General features: G+C 38.0%; 1 protein-coding gene across 4 annotated transcripts in view; it reads right to left on the bottom strand.

Moving 5' to 3' along the window:
• Positions 1–1,250: 1,250 nt before the first annotated feature.
• Positions 1,251–15,733, bottom strand: part of TOX2 (TOX high mobility group box family member 2) — a 264,272-nt gene continuing 249,789 nt past the window's right edge. For all 4 annotated transcript variants that reach the window (XM_058175389.1, XM_058175390.1, XM_058175388.1 and 1 more), the window contains 3 exons: positions 13,917–14,324; positions 12,195–12,325; positions 1,251–5,707 (listed from right to left, as the gene is read on the bottom strand). In XM_058175389.1, coding sequence (XP_058031372.1) covers positions 5,671–5,707; positions 12,195–12,325; positions 13,917–14,324 — 576 coding nt within the window. In that variant the 3' untranslated portion in view covers positions 1,251–5,670. The remainder of the gene's footprint in view (positions 5,708–12,194; positions 12,326–13,916; positions 14,325–15,733) is intronic.

The raw sequence follows: 15,733 nt of genomic DNA, 5'->3' as shown, positions 1-15,733 counted from the left end.
TTGGGAACATCTAGAACTGATTATTATTATTTGAAAGCATCTAGAAAACAACACATTATGAGAAAACAGCATGGATTTGGTAAACAAAATGTGTTGTCTGGTTCTGTTTATTTCCATTTTTGATCCCTTAGATAATAGAGAAATGCTGTGGACATAATACAGCTGGATTTCATATCTATTATGGATGACATGATTTTCATATGGCTTGAAAACTAGATTCCAGAACCACTCATCAGCAAAATATTGATTTAACTGGACTGAAGTGTCAAGCAATCTGCCACAAGGTTTCGTACTGTGTTTTTATTAGTGATTTGGATGAAGGTATAAAGGAAATATTTACAAAAGCTATAATAGGCCAAATGCTGGATATAATAACATATTCCAGAAATAAAAGACTAAAATGATATTGATAGGTTATAGAAATGAGTCAAAATAATAGATTAATACTGAAAAAAGGGGAAATTTTTATCTAAAGTGAATGAAATGAAATACACTGGAAAAGCAGTAGCAGTTCATCGTCAGGGGTGAAATACACTACCAAAAGTAAAGTTCTAATTAAACTGATTTCATGCCTAAGCACAGAGATTTCTCTACTTAACAGTTAGCAATATTTCAGCACTAGATAAGGGTCAATGGAATTCAGGAGAGGTTGGACTTAATTCATTTGTGGCTATGTAGAGACTCTCTAGGCTGATGCCTCTTTTGACTCCCTCCCCAGGTTCTTCCACTACACATCAAGGCACCAGGGTATGGAATAATTTCACCATTTTAATTAATTTAGTTAAATATAATAGTTTTAAACCAAGATTACATAACATATATACCTAAAAGTGCAGAAATGGAATAGGACTGACATTGTTGTCTTTAATTGACACTTCCTATTCTATTATTTCATTCTAAGTCAGTGATTCTTAAACCGGGCATATATATATTGGGGATAATTTGTAAATGCTTCTTTGTGAGTTGAAGATCCAGTCTGAAACATCTGTGAGATGCTTGTGTAAAACAAGATGTTGTGTTTGTGTTCTTTTGTGGTGGTACAGTAATGATATTTATAAGACTTGGAAAAGAGTCAGTTTTAAAACCACTATACTAGAGCATGACAGAGTTGCCAAAGGTCATGTAAACATGATGCTGTCATCCTAGAGATTCCCAAGATACTTATTTATTTATTTATTTATTTATTTTATCACATTTATATACCGCCCTATCTCCCTAGGGACTCAGGGCGGTTCACAAGCAAATAAAAAAGTACATACAAATACAGACTAAAAACAACAGTTAAAAAACTTATTCTACATGGCCGAATTATTAAAAAAGCAATATAAATAATAAAACCCATTAAAACCAGTATAAATTTAAAATCTAATCCAGTCCTGCGCAGATGAATAAATGTGTTCTGATACTTTTATACAAAACTTGATTGGATCAATAGGCCTGAATGGTGCCTGGCTGAAAAAAGGTGGCTTTGTGAAGTAGTAATTCAAGATGCAGAAATAAAGCACAACCAATTAGCAAGGCAGATGTTCAGAGAACTGCAATTATCCATAGCAATTCCACCAGGTCAGGACCAGAAGTGAGACAGTGAGATATTTCCTTCATTCCATCCTAGGCCAGGCTAGGACTTCATCATTTGTAGCTACGTCCTCCTCACCATTATAGAAGTTGCTTTTTTAAAAAAAGTTTCCTTTCCCTTCTTCTATCCCATCCATTAAACTGTTAACTAAAACACTGTAAAGTGTAAACATTGTTGAACAATGAGTTGCCCTGAGTGCAGTGGCAGAAAGCATATAAATCTACTTCGCTGGGAAGCAAATAGCTACTACACACATGAACTGTCATGTGTGATCTAACAAATAATGATAGAATGGGCTTTGTGTTCCCTGGGCGCTTTAAAAATTCTGGCATGCTCAAAGCTGGAATGTTCATTTGAGCAGCTCCCCCCCCCAATTTTATTTCATAGCATTTCATGGTAATCTGTTTTTTTTCCTGTTTTATACTTTAATAGGAATGTGTGCAGAATTTCAGAAATATTGGAATAACACTTGGAATATTTCATCTAATAGCTTCAAATATTGAGCTATTTTGCAAAGGGATCTCCTCCATGTATAAGGTCCAGGACAATTGCCCTCATTCTGCCCTGTATAGAAAAGCATCTATATTCTTTTCTGTTGGATTTGTGTCATCCCTCACGTTGATGCCTAAGTTAACATCCTTTTTCCCTCTGCACAGATTCAAAAAGTAATACATTGGTTATGATTGCTAGTATTTCTTTGTGTTTTTGTTATGTCATGTAGCAAAGCTCCACTGTCATCAAAATTCTTAGTTTTGATATTTTGATAAGGCTGCACTTTAGCATGTTTTCATACTCATAATGGCATATTCTTATCTTCTCCCAGGATCTCAAGAGGTAGAATGCAGGATGTACCTAGAATTTCCGGTATGATTGCACAGGCCATCTATTCAAGCACCAGGCAGTGATATACAAAAAGGGCATTCACTGCTAGAATGGCATTTCCATGTCCACAGACGCAAGGCCACTGACACAAGGATGCATGAAAATGGCTTGTGATTGGAAACCTCAGTTATGGTTTCTCGTGTACAACCATCTTTCTGTATGTGCCCTAAGAAAATCATCTCAAAGATTTCCAACATTCTTTTACCAACTTACACATAGCAAGCATCAATTTCAGCAATTTTCAGTGAGGATTAACGAATACATTAAATATATTTGACAAAACATGTCAAATGTAATTTTGTGGTGAAAAGAGGGTGAAAATGTCCCAGAAAAGAAAAAAAAATTGGGGCAAAAAAAAAAAAATCATGTGTAAAACTAAAGCACACACACACACATTCACACAATTTTGGAAATTCCTAAAAGAATTAGATGACCAAAACCTTAAAGGATGCCCAAATGAGACTTTGCCTAAGGTGCCAAAGCATCTAGAGCCAACCCTGCCTGCCATGCTGAATGAATTTGAAAGATATGAATAAGCCAATTAAACTTTTTAAACTGTGGAAAATAATACTTATTCAGTTTCTTAACAGCAACCTCCACCCCATGCACTACAGCTATTCTATTTCCTTAAAAAAGAAAATGGAAATATTTGGAGCAATGGCATAAAGAGCTGGTATACAAAAAATTCTACAGAAGTATTATTCTCACGTCAAAACCTTGAGAGGAAAACCATTGATTTTATGTCAGGACGAGAACATAGTCTGAGCCATTAATGAATAAAAATAGCTTAAATGTAATGTTGTATCTAATGCTACACTTGTATATTCACTTACCCGGAAGTAAGTCCGACAAACTTGATGGGATTTGCTTCTGTGTGTCAGTCCACATCTATAATATGACTATCAAAAACAGTTTTCACACAGATGTAGAAAAAATATCTCTATGGATAGATAATAGAACATCTAGAGATCTTTTTTTTCTCATGCTTGAAGTCTGCACCATCACTCTCAAATGTGAGATTAAAGGTCAACCGATTGTCAAAAGCATGTATTCCATTTTAGATTCTCCATGGATCTGCTCACGGACAAAAACATCAAGTTCCAACCAAGATTTTTAATGCAGGTTGATGGAGAAACCCTGAAATTCCCACAATGAAGGAATGGATTGTAAAGATGTCAGAACTGGCCAAAAAAGATCTGTATAGTCAGAAATACTTTTATAAATGACTAAAAAAATCTTTATGCACTTTTTTCTCAAAAGGGAAAAAAATGAAGTGAGGATTTATGGTTTTGATGATTGAAAAAGGACTAAATAAGGGGCTGAAGAGATTCTTGTAATGTGAAAAAAGGGAAGGGATAATGAATTTGTTTATAACTATTTAAAAGAAGGTCAAAGATAACATTTTTCTGATACTACTTTGCTTTTTGCAGTTTCTTTTTTCATATTTTACTTTACATTTGCTTTTTTATTTATATAAAAACTCTTAATAAAAATGATATAGATAAACAAAAACACCAGGGTCCCCAAGTCCACCATCTCCTTTGGAAAAGTGAAGTGCTGGCTAGTATTCTTGCAGAAGTGTACCATGGGTCAAAGTTTTATGTATGAGCAACTAATTAAAATGGTGATCCGAACGTAGCCAAAGTTCATCTATTGAAAGGTGCTTAACTCTTCCTTAAAGCATATAGTTATTATTCAGAGCCTTATGCATGATACACACAAGAATTCCTGAGTAAGCAGATCCATCTCAATAGACAGATTCAGTCCATTAAAACTTGGGCTAGAGTTAATGTATTAGCATTTAAGATACTCTGGGCTTTTCTGTGTTGTGTGATGATGGAGGCTCTCCTGTGTATTTTGAAACAAAGAGCAATTCTGTAAATGCATCCACTTTGTGTGTTCTTAATCCTCCATTAAAGAGAAGAAAGAAATCTTTATGAGCAAAAGAACTCCACGTGTGCCCAGATACTCCCATAACTATAGAAGTGATGCAAACACATCTCCTGAAAGCATATGCCACCATATTTTCATTGGTGAGAAATGGCAGCACAGAGTGATACTTTTGTATGACCCACAAAAGAATGTGACGCCTTGGATTCTACTTTTTTTTATGTTTTATTATAAAGAAAGGTAAGATAAGCATTGTGAGTCAAAATGTGCAGGTACTGTATAAACAGCACCACAAAGAAAATAAAAAATAATTAAAAAAAACATGGAAAACGCACTTTTCATAAACTGTAATTCTGCTTTCTATTTTTTTTTTTCATAAATAGACAAAAATCCTTGTCAGCAATTTTAAATAGATGGACATATGGCTGAAAAAAATATAATAATGCCATATAACATGGATATAAATTGTCCATTTCTTGCTGTACAAATAATAGAAACGAGTTTGGCAGGGTTTTTTTTTTCCATTTGTTTTTTATACACATCTTCATTCTATGTATAACTAAAAAAATGTGCTACAATTAATATAAAATGCTTTTACTATAAAGTAAACTACTATTTTTTCCACAAAAGAATTTTAAAGATGTCTTTAGCACACTTCTAAAACATTTAAGTAAGCTACTTACAACTATCCAACAAATTATATTTTTCATGGTCTTTTTTTCACATTGTTTCCTTCTCATATTTGCACTTTTGCTTCCCAGCTATTTTGTCCACCCATCTTCCAAACAATAGTTTTATTTTTATTTTGAATTTTAATTCTTTGCCAGACATTCAAGGCCTTTTGCATGTACAATATTCACACAGACTTCACATTTGTCTTGCACAAAGTTTAGTGCCTTTTAGCAAGTCATCAAAAGAGCGTCTCCTCCAGCTGAGCCAAGCCTAATGCCGTTGAGTGCTGTGCCATAGTCTGTGCTGAATCTAAAAAGCAGTTCGCTAGGAAAATGGTCCTTAGCTAGGTAGCAAGCAAGAAAGTTGCGTGCGGGATGGGGTGAACCTTTGTAAATTTTGCTCTTTTATGATCTATGCATGGTTGGCTTCCACATACAGTAGACTTCTGAGAAGAAAGAGAAAGGAAGGAAGAAGGAGGAAGAAAAGATAGAAGAAGAAAAAAAACAAAGGACAGGCTGCTCTCAGAATCAAGATATGAAGCCATGCTCTCTTTTCCATGTGACTTGCTTGATGCCCACCTGGGTAGCCTGTGTCACAGACTCACTTAAGTGTCCTTCCTTTTCACCTTTGCAGAATGGAGATGTCAGGGCTTAAGTGAGGTAGAGTGACTTGTCCCTTGGCAGCATGCTGTAAGAAGAAAAAAAAAAGAGGGGATGTGAGATTGTGACAGGCTGCTAAAAAAACAGCATAGCAACCATGATACAAGCAGTACTCATGTGTTGTACCTCTGCATTGTGAGGTCCACATTGTAAAAGACAGTAGGGAAATTAAAAATCAACAACTTATCTGTCTCTGCTTGAAATTCACCCATATTTTTTTTTTGTTTTTTTTGTTTACATTTATACCCCGCCCTTCTCCGAAGACTCAGGGCGGCTTACAATGTATAGGGCAATAGTCTCATTCTATTTGTATATATTTACAAAGTCAACTTATTGCCCCCCCAACAATCTGGGTCCTCATTTTACCTACCTTATAAAGGATGGAAGGCTGAGTCAACCTTGGGCCGGGCTCGAACCTGCAGTAATTGCAGGCTTTGTGTTCTTAATAACAGGCCTTACCAGGCAGAGCTAAACCGGACCTATTGGACCTTTCGCCGGGAACTGAAAACTTATTTATTCATTCAAGTGGGACTGGCCTGATTTTTTAATTGCTAAATTTTTAAATTCTTAAATTTTAAATTTTAATTGCATTTTATTGGGTATTTTATTGGTCAATTTGGACGGTTTTAATTTCGGCCTTTATGGAATAAGTTTTTTAATTGTTATTTTAGGGTGTATATAAATTGTTTTAATGCAGGCTGTACACCGCCCTGAGTCCTTCGGGAGAAGGGCGGTATAAAAGTTTAATTACCGTATATACTCGAGTATAAGCCGTGTTTTTCAGCACGTTTTTTGTGCTGAAAAACGTCCCCTCGGCTTATACTCGGGTCTATACGGCTTATACTCGAGTTTTTGTTTTTTTTAAGCCCCTCGGCTTATACTCGAGTATATACGGCTTATACTCGAGTTTTTTTTTCTTTTTTTCACATTTTACCGGACGGCGCAAACTTGGCGGACTTTTGCATTAGCGCGGGGAAGCCCTGCCGGTGCAGTGAGAGGGCGGGGCGGGGGAGCCGCCAGCCTTCTCAGCTGAGGGAGGGTTTCAACCGTAGGTGCCTCATTTCCCACCCTTGGCTTATACTCGAGTCCCCAGTTTACCCCAGTTTTTGGGGTAAAATTGGGGACCTCGGCTTATACTCGGATCGGCTTATATTCGAGTATATACGGTAAATAAATAAATAAATAAATAAATATCTGAATTATTTAATTATAACCCACACAAATACATCCTGATAATAAGCAAGCGTGAGCTCTGCATAGCTTATTGTACTGCCCCTAAATATTAGGCAAGGGCACTGTAGGGACAGTCTCATAAGGAACAACAACTGCTTACAGTTAAGACTAGCTCATTAGCCTTTCTGGAAGCAGCCAATTCAGCTGGGAGCACCGAAAATAAAAAGTATCCAAGCCCTGTGTGCTATTCAGACATTACAGCACTGATACTGTCCATTACCACAGAGATAAGACCAATTATAGTTCCATTGTTAATCATAGCTGGGCATGGGCTATGTCTGGGAATGAACTGCAGACTGGCTACCCAAATAACAGTCAGCCTTCCCCGTTGGAGCAACAATTCAGGACCGTGGAAGATATGGCTTCTGTTCCAATGCCCAACTGGCACTCCAGATATCAAATTATTTGCAGCTGTTTTGTTTAGAAGCCTGTTAGGCCAGCTAGAGCACACAAGTGGCATGCCTGATATATTGCCATCCCTTTGCACACTGTTAACCAGGCTTTGTTATTTTTGATTTGTTTCACAACAGGCTTTTACATACCAACTGACTGGAAATACAATTCTCGGTAGTGCATCATTCTTTGGGTGTTAATCCTCAGAAATGACAGCCCAAAGATACCAGATCAGTGTTAGGGTACATAGTTTACATGCATAAGGCTGAATTCTTGGTATTTGCAGAGTGGGGGGAATCTGTAAACTTGGAGAGTTGCTGTCAATCAGAGAGTCAATACAGAACTAAACGGAATGACTTGAAAGGGTCAAGTCTTACAGTCCATCCATAATAAAATTTTGTGTTCATCCTCTAGCTGAAACTATTGGCAGTAACTATTCCTACAGCTGACATCACTGGCCCAGCTAATGGTCATGCAAACTGTGGATGTGCACTTTTAACTGCTATATTGCATTACATTGCATAATCTATCTATATAATTCACTTTTTTTGGGTTTTTTAAAATTTGAATTTATATTCCGCCCTTCTCCGAAGACTCAGGGCGGCTTACATTGTGTTAAGCAATAGTCTTCATCCATTTGTATATTATATACAAAGTCAACTTTTATTGCCTCCAACAATCTGGGTCCTCATTTTACCTACCTTATAAAGGATGGAAGGCTGAGTCAACCTTGGGCCTGGTGGGACTTGAACTTGCAGTAATTGCAAGCAGCTGTGTTAATAACAGACTGCTTAGTCTGTTGAGCCACCAGAGGCTTTGTTTTACTTAACTGAGATTGGCAATGCGCTGCAACTTTAGGGAAAAAAATTAATATGGTCATTATACTTCTAAATCCATTCTAAACCCGAGACTCTGGTGGACTGCTATACTTCCTACTCATGTGGTGAAAGTGATACAGCTTAGTAACATAAGGGGCCATTTAGGCCACAGCATTTAGCTCCCTGCTCAATGTGGAAATGTGTGTTAAAGCACTCCAACCTTTGCTGGAATACATCCAATGAAGATGAGCACCACCCTTGGAAATATGCTCTACTTTTGAATTGCTCTTCCAATCCTAATACTCAGTTAGATGCTGCCTTAATTTGAAGTCATTATTCTGTTTTCTGCATCCTGGGACGGTAAGAACAGATCTTACGTTCTGCTTCCCACTTCATCTGGCACACGTTATTGTATCCTCCCTCAATTGTTCTTTTTCAAGGCTACCTTCCGCTACCACTTTTGTCAGCGCAAATCCTTTCTAAAGCATGGTGCTCAGCCTTGGTCTGCAGTACTCAAGATAATATCTGACCTGACCAATGTAGAACAGAATGATTTGGGAAATACAGTTGTATTAGTTCAGACCAAAATCAGCTTCTTTATTTGCAACATTGTGCTGTTTGTTTCCCTTAGTAATAATTATGAAAAGTTACAGCGAAGAATCGGTTAATCTCTGCCTCTCTTTCCCCATTCCTGTTTGGTACACTTAGCTGTGTTATCACAGTTTGCCTGTCATTCCTAAGAGCCAACCATTTTCTCTCCCTTCTGTCAACTTCCACAGGTTGTAGCAGCAAAAATGTTGGCCTTCTTAGAAATCTTGACTAGGACAAAGACTAATTCTGATTATTCCTTAGTAAAAAAAGATGATGAATACCTCCACCATGTTGATCTGAATATATTTTATGCTTGCTGAATGCTAATAGATATGGATTTGTTTTACAATACAGGCTCATAGAAATACACTGCTGCAAATAGACTTCTGAAATCTATTTTCACACTCAAACACACACACACAAACAAACACAAACACACACACACTGCAAATACTAATTGAATTCTAAATGTTAGTTAATATTTCTGCAAAATCAGCTAAATCCTGAAAAGCCTTACCAAATTAAAACCTATAACTGGTTCCCCCATCTAAGAGCTTCATGGAAGAATTTTCAGCTAATAAAATTGTGCAACCTCCAAGCTATCTAACTCTACTACCTCAACCCATTCACAATTTTACAGGTGAAAATATGCCTTTCATTGCATTTCATAACAAATGAACAATTTTGCCCCTTTGGAAACTAAGAAAAAGACTGATCAGAGTGAGAATCAGTGTCAAACCTAACTATTGTACAGTTTCATGACAGGTATGCCTTAATCACATACAAAGCAGGCTATAAGCTTGTGTTTTAGATAGAATAAAGCACATGCAGTATTGTACATGTGGTGATACTAAATATTTCACCACCAACGTATCTTGTTGGATATGCTGGAAGTAGACTATCGAGAGAAAGGTAACTACAGAGAGGTAAGGGGAAAAAAAGTTGCCTCATCTGTATATCCTTTCTCCATTAAAAATTGGTTGGCTCTACTCTTTTTTATGTGCCTATAGCAGGCCCATACTTAAGTGAATACATCCAAGATCAATATGAATTTCAGCCCTCCGTTGTGGAATGAAAATATACTAAAGCACCTGTTTGTCAAAGGTATTGGCAACCTACAGTATCCACTCTCATAATTCATTTATGTGTCCTTTTTACTGTCTGCACTTAGCATGTTCTATCTTCCTATCCTTAGCACAGAATTAATATGAACATGAATGGCATGGTGCTACAGTACTAGAGCTTCATTAATTTTACAAACTGCTCTCCCAAACACATTATGGATATCATTATAAATAATTGAATTTCAACTAAGTGCATTTCCCATGTTTTATATTTCCTCTTCCCCCCCCCCAAATATATTTCTTCACTTATTCAAATGATTTGGAAGATTATATAATTTTGACTGAACCTTCTAGTCTCCAACATGAATTAGTGTGGTCTGTTTTTGTTTGGACAAACTGACTGCATGCAACTCAGCAATATGTGTGGTTTGCTTCATAGTCTTCACAATTTGCTTCACAATTCAGACTATTTATTTCAGAGGCTCTCATGAATGCTCTCTATCCAAATATCAGCCCTCCAAATTAGGCTAGATCAAGAAACAGATACACCAGAGATTCCAGGAACACCATTTAATATTGTAAGGTAGAATATAGAATCTTGAAAAACAGTTAAGAGTTTCTTCTACCCCTTGTATATCAAAGATGATGAAGATGGCATTAGTTTGAGTTGGTATCTCGCACTTTTCTCTTTGTCAGGACTTTTTTGAAATTCCCTTTTTAACGGTTCACTCATTCTGTCTTCATTCCTGGCCAAGTTTACAATTTTTTATATAAAGGGTTTAAGAAATAAAATCCTAAATTGCAAAATTGTATTAAGATATCCAGCCAGTGAATCTTAAATATTGGCAAGAAGAGTAATATATTTAAACTAAAGTGACGAACACTGAAAACATAACAGTAGCTTTAACTGGAGAAAAGCAGTCACATATATTATTCCAGTAAACAATGTCTTAGCAAAACAACAATTCATGGTATATCCCAATTCAGATTTTTCTGAGGGCCTTAGGATACTGGAAGTCTGTGAGAACAAGCTAGCAAATGGAAGCCACATCACGTTGCAAAGAATGACATCAAGCATCATCCCAGCACATACATTCAGAAGAAAGTTGCCCCATCTTTCAGGGCTAAAATGCTCCTTGTTAGGCTGGCAAAATCCAGAGAGTTTCATAAGTCTTGGCTACTTCAGTTTCCAATAGATACATATTTGCCCACATTTGTGTTTGTGGGGCAACACACGTTAAACAGGGCAAGGCTTTAACAGCATAACTGCTGTCACCATTTTTAGTTTTTGTCCTCCTTCTGCTGAAGCCTTTGACCAGTTTTCTAGAATAGCCTACTACTGTATTAAATACTGTATTCTATTTTGCTGACTTTAGAAAATCCTTCCCCCCCCCCCCCCCGATTCTATGGTAAGTAAAAAGAACACTGAAAATTATGATGGCACTGAAAATTATAATGGCTACAATGGAATGACTTAAATGCTTTAAAGTAGATGTTGCAAAGAATTAGTGTCATGATATAATAAATGGAGATAAGTTAATACTTCTGATTACTTATACAAATGTACGGTACATAATGAAGAAGCCTTATGCAAGGGAAGTGAGAAGGCTGGAGCCAGATGATAGTAAAGAAGGGTAGAGTTTCTTTTGTAAATTAACCCATCTTTCTATTTGTTCCCTCTTGTTAGTCAGCTCTGTCACTCACTCTTCATCAGGGAAATAAATCATCATGTCTTATATTATTAGATAAAGGTAAAGGTTTCCCATGACAGTTGTATTTGACTCTAGGGATCATCTCAATTTCTTAGCCAGGGAGCCAGCCAAATATCTGATGATATTTCCACATGATCATGTGGCCAATGTGACTATACACCGAGGTACATAGAACACCTGCCCACCAAAAATGGTACTGATTTATCTACTCGCATTCTCATGCTTTCAAACTGCTAGGTGGGCAGAGGTTGGGGCAAGTAACGGAAGCTCTGTTGCATGGTGCTCGGGTCTCAAACCTGGATTGTAGCTGACAAGCTCAGTATTTTTAACTAAGTCACTGAGGCCCATATTCTAAGTACACCAAGCAAATTCTTAATAAAAGAAAGAAAATTAATCTTTTGAATACAAATTGGAGAAAAAAAGAAAGTTAAAGTTTCTGTTTCTGTTAGATTAAATATAGTTCATTTTACTCTGAAAATTCATGCAATTGTTTTGGGAACAAGATAGGTTTCTTTCTTAGAAATGCAAAATCTAAATAAAAGCACTCATGTTCAAAGGAAACATATATGTTTTTGGAATATGGTGTTTTGTTTACTTCATTATTCTCTCTTTGTGACCTTTGTGACCTTAAATGATAAATTTCCAATTGTGTAAATGGATGCAGCCTTCTAAATAACTTAGAGTTTTTTATTTTGTTTACTGGCCTGCAATGGTTAATCCCACACTCTCTGCTGGAATAATCGTTGTCCCAGTCAGTATTTCCTGGAGGGTTTGATGCACCAGGTGATCGTGGTCCAACACTGTTCTGAAACTCGGATGAAATATGTGAAAAATCCTAAAAATAGAAGACAAGAACAGAAGACAGTTACTAGCAGAACAATTTGGCTTTTATATATAACCAGTTCAAAAAAATATTAAAAGGGGAAATCCCAGATGAACCAAGTATGCTGATATCTGAACAATTGTGAACGTGCTAAAGAACCTTTATTTCAGATTATTTATTATGTAAAACAATTTGTATTCTCACTTATTCTAGCTTTACAACCTGTTTTTCTGAAAAAAAGTCATCTCACATTTACTGTTTTATTATAGAATACTTTTGCTTTTATTATTATTTTTCTTTGCAATCATAGTCTTTTCCCCACATGAACTGCATTTCTCACTGCTGTAATGTATTAAAATAACTGATTATATGAGGATGTGGCAAGAAAAGTCTTCATTGTGGTTTTAGCAGAAGCCATGTTCTGGTAGTTCCGAAAAAACGTGAGAGAGACCTGATGTGAAATATTGTTTCAGATATTGCCCTAATCAAGCCTTCTGAAATCTGTACCCTCCAAATGTACTTTGGTTGCTAGTAACTTGGATCCTCAGAAACGTGTTCCCAGTATATCTGGAGACATACAGCTGGGAAAAGCTGAAATCATAATAACAACTAAATTTATATCCCAGTGAAGCTCCTGGAGGAAATAAACAAATCATTATTTAATTTATTTCCACAATCAAGGTAGCCTCAAAACAGGGCAATCATAAAATTTAGAAAAGACGTTCTACACAAATTTAGCTTGAGAGAACAATGATGGAAAACATCCATTGTCAAACCTCCAGGTTGAAATTCACTTACTCTAGAGCTGTGATGGTGAACCTATGTCACATGTGCTAGAAGGCACGCACAGCCCTCTCTGTGGGCATGCGTGCCATCGCCAGCTGCTCTTTCAGGTTCTGTTGCCTGCATGCGCGCCACACAGCTGCTCTATTCTGGGTTATGCTGGCATGCATGTGCACACAGGAACCTGGATGAGAGCAACTGTCCAGCGTACATGCGTGCAATGGAACCCAGAAAAGCAGCTGGCTGCTGCATGCATGTGCACTGGCCAGCTGCTCTCTTCCTGGTTCCAGCGTTCTGGTGCGTGTGCAGGCGAGCCTGTGAGCACTCCAGTTTTGGCACTCGGTTCCGAAAAGGTTAACCATCACTGCTCTAGAGAATTGGGATTTGACTTATGGTTACTTCAACACTCTGGAACGAACTTCCCCCGGGTTTACGCCAAATACCTGACCTTCGGACCTTTCGCCGCGAACTGAAGACACATCTTTTCATTCGCGCGGGGCTGGCTTAAAATTTTATGGATTTTATAATTTTCTATTATGAATTTTAAATGGGGTTTTAGTTTTTCTATACATTTTAAATTTTTAGGCTAATTATAATAAGTTTTTTAATTTTGTATTTTATACTGTATATTGTCTTGTTTGTTTTTATTCTGCCTGTACACCGCCCTGAGTCCTTCGGGAGAAGGGCGGTATAAAAATCAAATAAATAAATAAATAAATAAACATCCCACTGAATAATTCACAGCTGGTTTTGATTTAAATCACTATACCCGCATGCACAACCTGTTTAAGAACGGTTGCTTCAGAACTCAGCCACTCACCTGTTGGCCTGGTGGTGAAGAATTCATGGGAGGCTGTACCTGTAGTGCCATAGAAGGAGACAAAATAGGTTGCTGGGGGACCTGCTGCATGCTGAGGGGCTGGTTGAGGATGGAGCTCTGCGGGTGATGCAAAGAGAGTTGCTGATGGAGAGGGGGGCTAATCTGGAAAGAAGGAGGAGGTGAGGCACTGATACTGGGCAACATAGGTTTGGAACTCAGGGTCCTGGAGAGGCTGGGGTGAGGGTGACCACGGTAATTCTGCAGATCTGATGGGGACAAGAAGGAGCCCAAGCCAGGATAAGGTGACGAGGCTTGTGGTGGCATTGTATACAAGGGCTGTTTGGGTGGGATCATTTTTGAAGGTTGGCTGCTCTGAACATTTTTTGTTTCGCCTTGGTCAGCTGGACTCTACGAGAGAAACAAAAAGACAAACACACGAAGAGAATAAATTGCAATGAAAATTAGTTAAGTGCAACTTAGACCACCTTTGGATAGATTAATGAACAGCATTGCTTGCCTTTCTATAAAATCTTTATCTTTGCTTCCACTCATGATGAGAACAGAAATATAAGAACAAGTTTAAAATACATGACTGAACATCCCTTTCCAACAAACTAAAAAAAATAAAAATAGAATAGAAATGTGCTTATGCTAGCTTTTCTTCACTTCCTGTAACTTAAGATCATTGAAGCAAGCAGACAACTAAATTTGTATTAATGCCTCATATTCTATATTGTTCTGTAACATCTGTGGCTAATGCAATCTTCATTTCTCTCTAATCTATATAAACTCTGGTAGAGATTTCATAATTGGAGCAACAATTTTAGAAAAAAATAAAAATGAAATACTGGATTTCTTAAATAAGACTTATGCAGTAACCATAATCTGTGGACATTTAGGGCTGTGACTTTTGTTGTCAGATACAAGAGGCTTGTTGTTGTATCATGCTTGATAACATATGTATTGAATGATGAGCCTTGTTCACAAGATCCAGTTAACAGAGATGAATTCTGAAATCCTTTTACTATCTCTTCATTTTTTAGGAAACTAGCCTTGGGGTTCCTCCCTACCCCTGGGTGTAATGATCTAATACAGAGGTCTTCAAACTTGGCAGCTTTGCTATGCTGGCTGGAGAATTCTGGGAGTTGAAGTCCACAAGTCTTAAAGCTGCCAAGTTTGGGGACCCCTGATCTAATACATGCATCCAATATAAAGGCCTTAGTCCCTTGAAGCCACTACATCTTGGTTTCGGGGTGAGTTATCATCTGTACGCTGATGATACTCAGCTGTACTTTTCCACCCTGGACCACCCCAACGAAGCGGTCGAAGTGCTGTCCCGGTGCCTGGAAGCTGTACGGGTTTGGATGGGGAGAAACAGACTCAAGCTCAATCCCTCCAAGACGGAGTGGCTGTGGATGCCGGCATCCCGGTACAGTCAGCTGCATCCGCAGCTGACTGTTGGGGGCGAGTTAGTGGCCCCAAAGGAGGTGGTTCGCAACTTGGGCGTCCTCCTGGATGGACGGCTGTCTTTTGATGAACACCTGGCGGCCGTCGCCAGGAGGGCCTTTTACCAAGTTCGCTTGGTTCGCCAGTTGCGTCCCTTCCTTGACCGGGATGCCTTATGCACGGTCACCACGCCTGGTTACGCCTAGGCTGGATTATTGCAATGCTCTCTACATGGGGCTGCCCTTGAGGTGCACCCGGAGGCTGCAGTTAGTCCAGAATGCGGCTGCGCGAGTAGTAACGGAGCCGCTCGTGGCTCCCACGTGACATCGCTGCTCCGTAGCTTGCACTGGCTTCCTGTGGTCTTTGGTGCG

Source organism: Ahaetulla prasina, chromosome 3, assembly GCF_028640845.1.
Source record: "Ahaetulla prasina isolate Xishuangbanna chromosome 3, ASM2864084v1, whole genome shotgun sequence".
In the NCBI taxonomy this organism is placed as follows: domain Eukaryota; kingdom Metazoa; phylum Chordata; class Lepidosauria; order Squamata; family Colubridae; genus Ahaetulla; species Ahaetulla prasina.
This window is presented reverse-complemented; position numbering and strand designations above follow the sequence as displayed.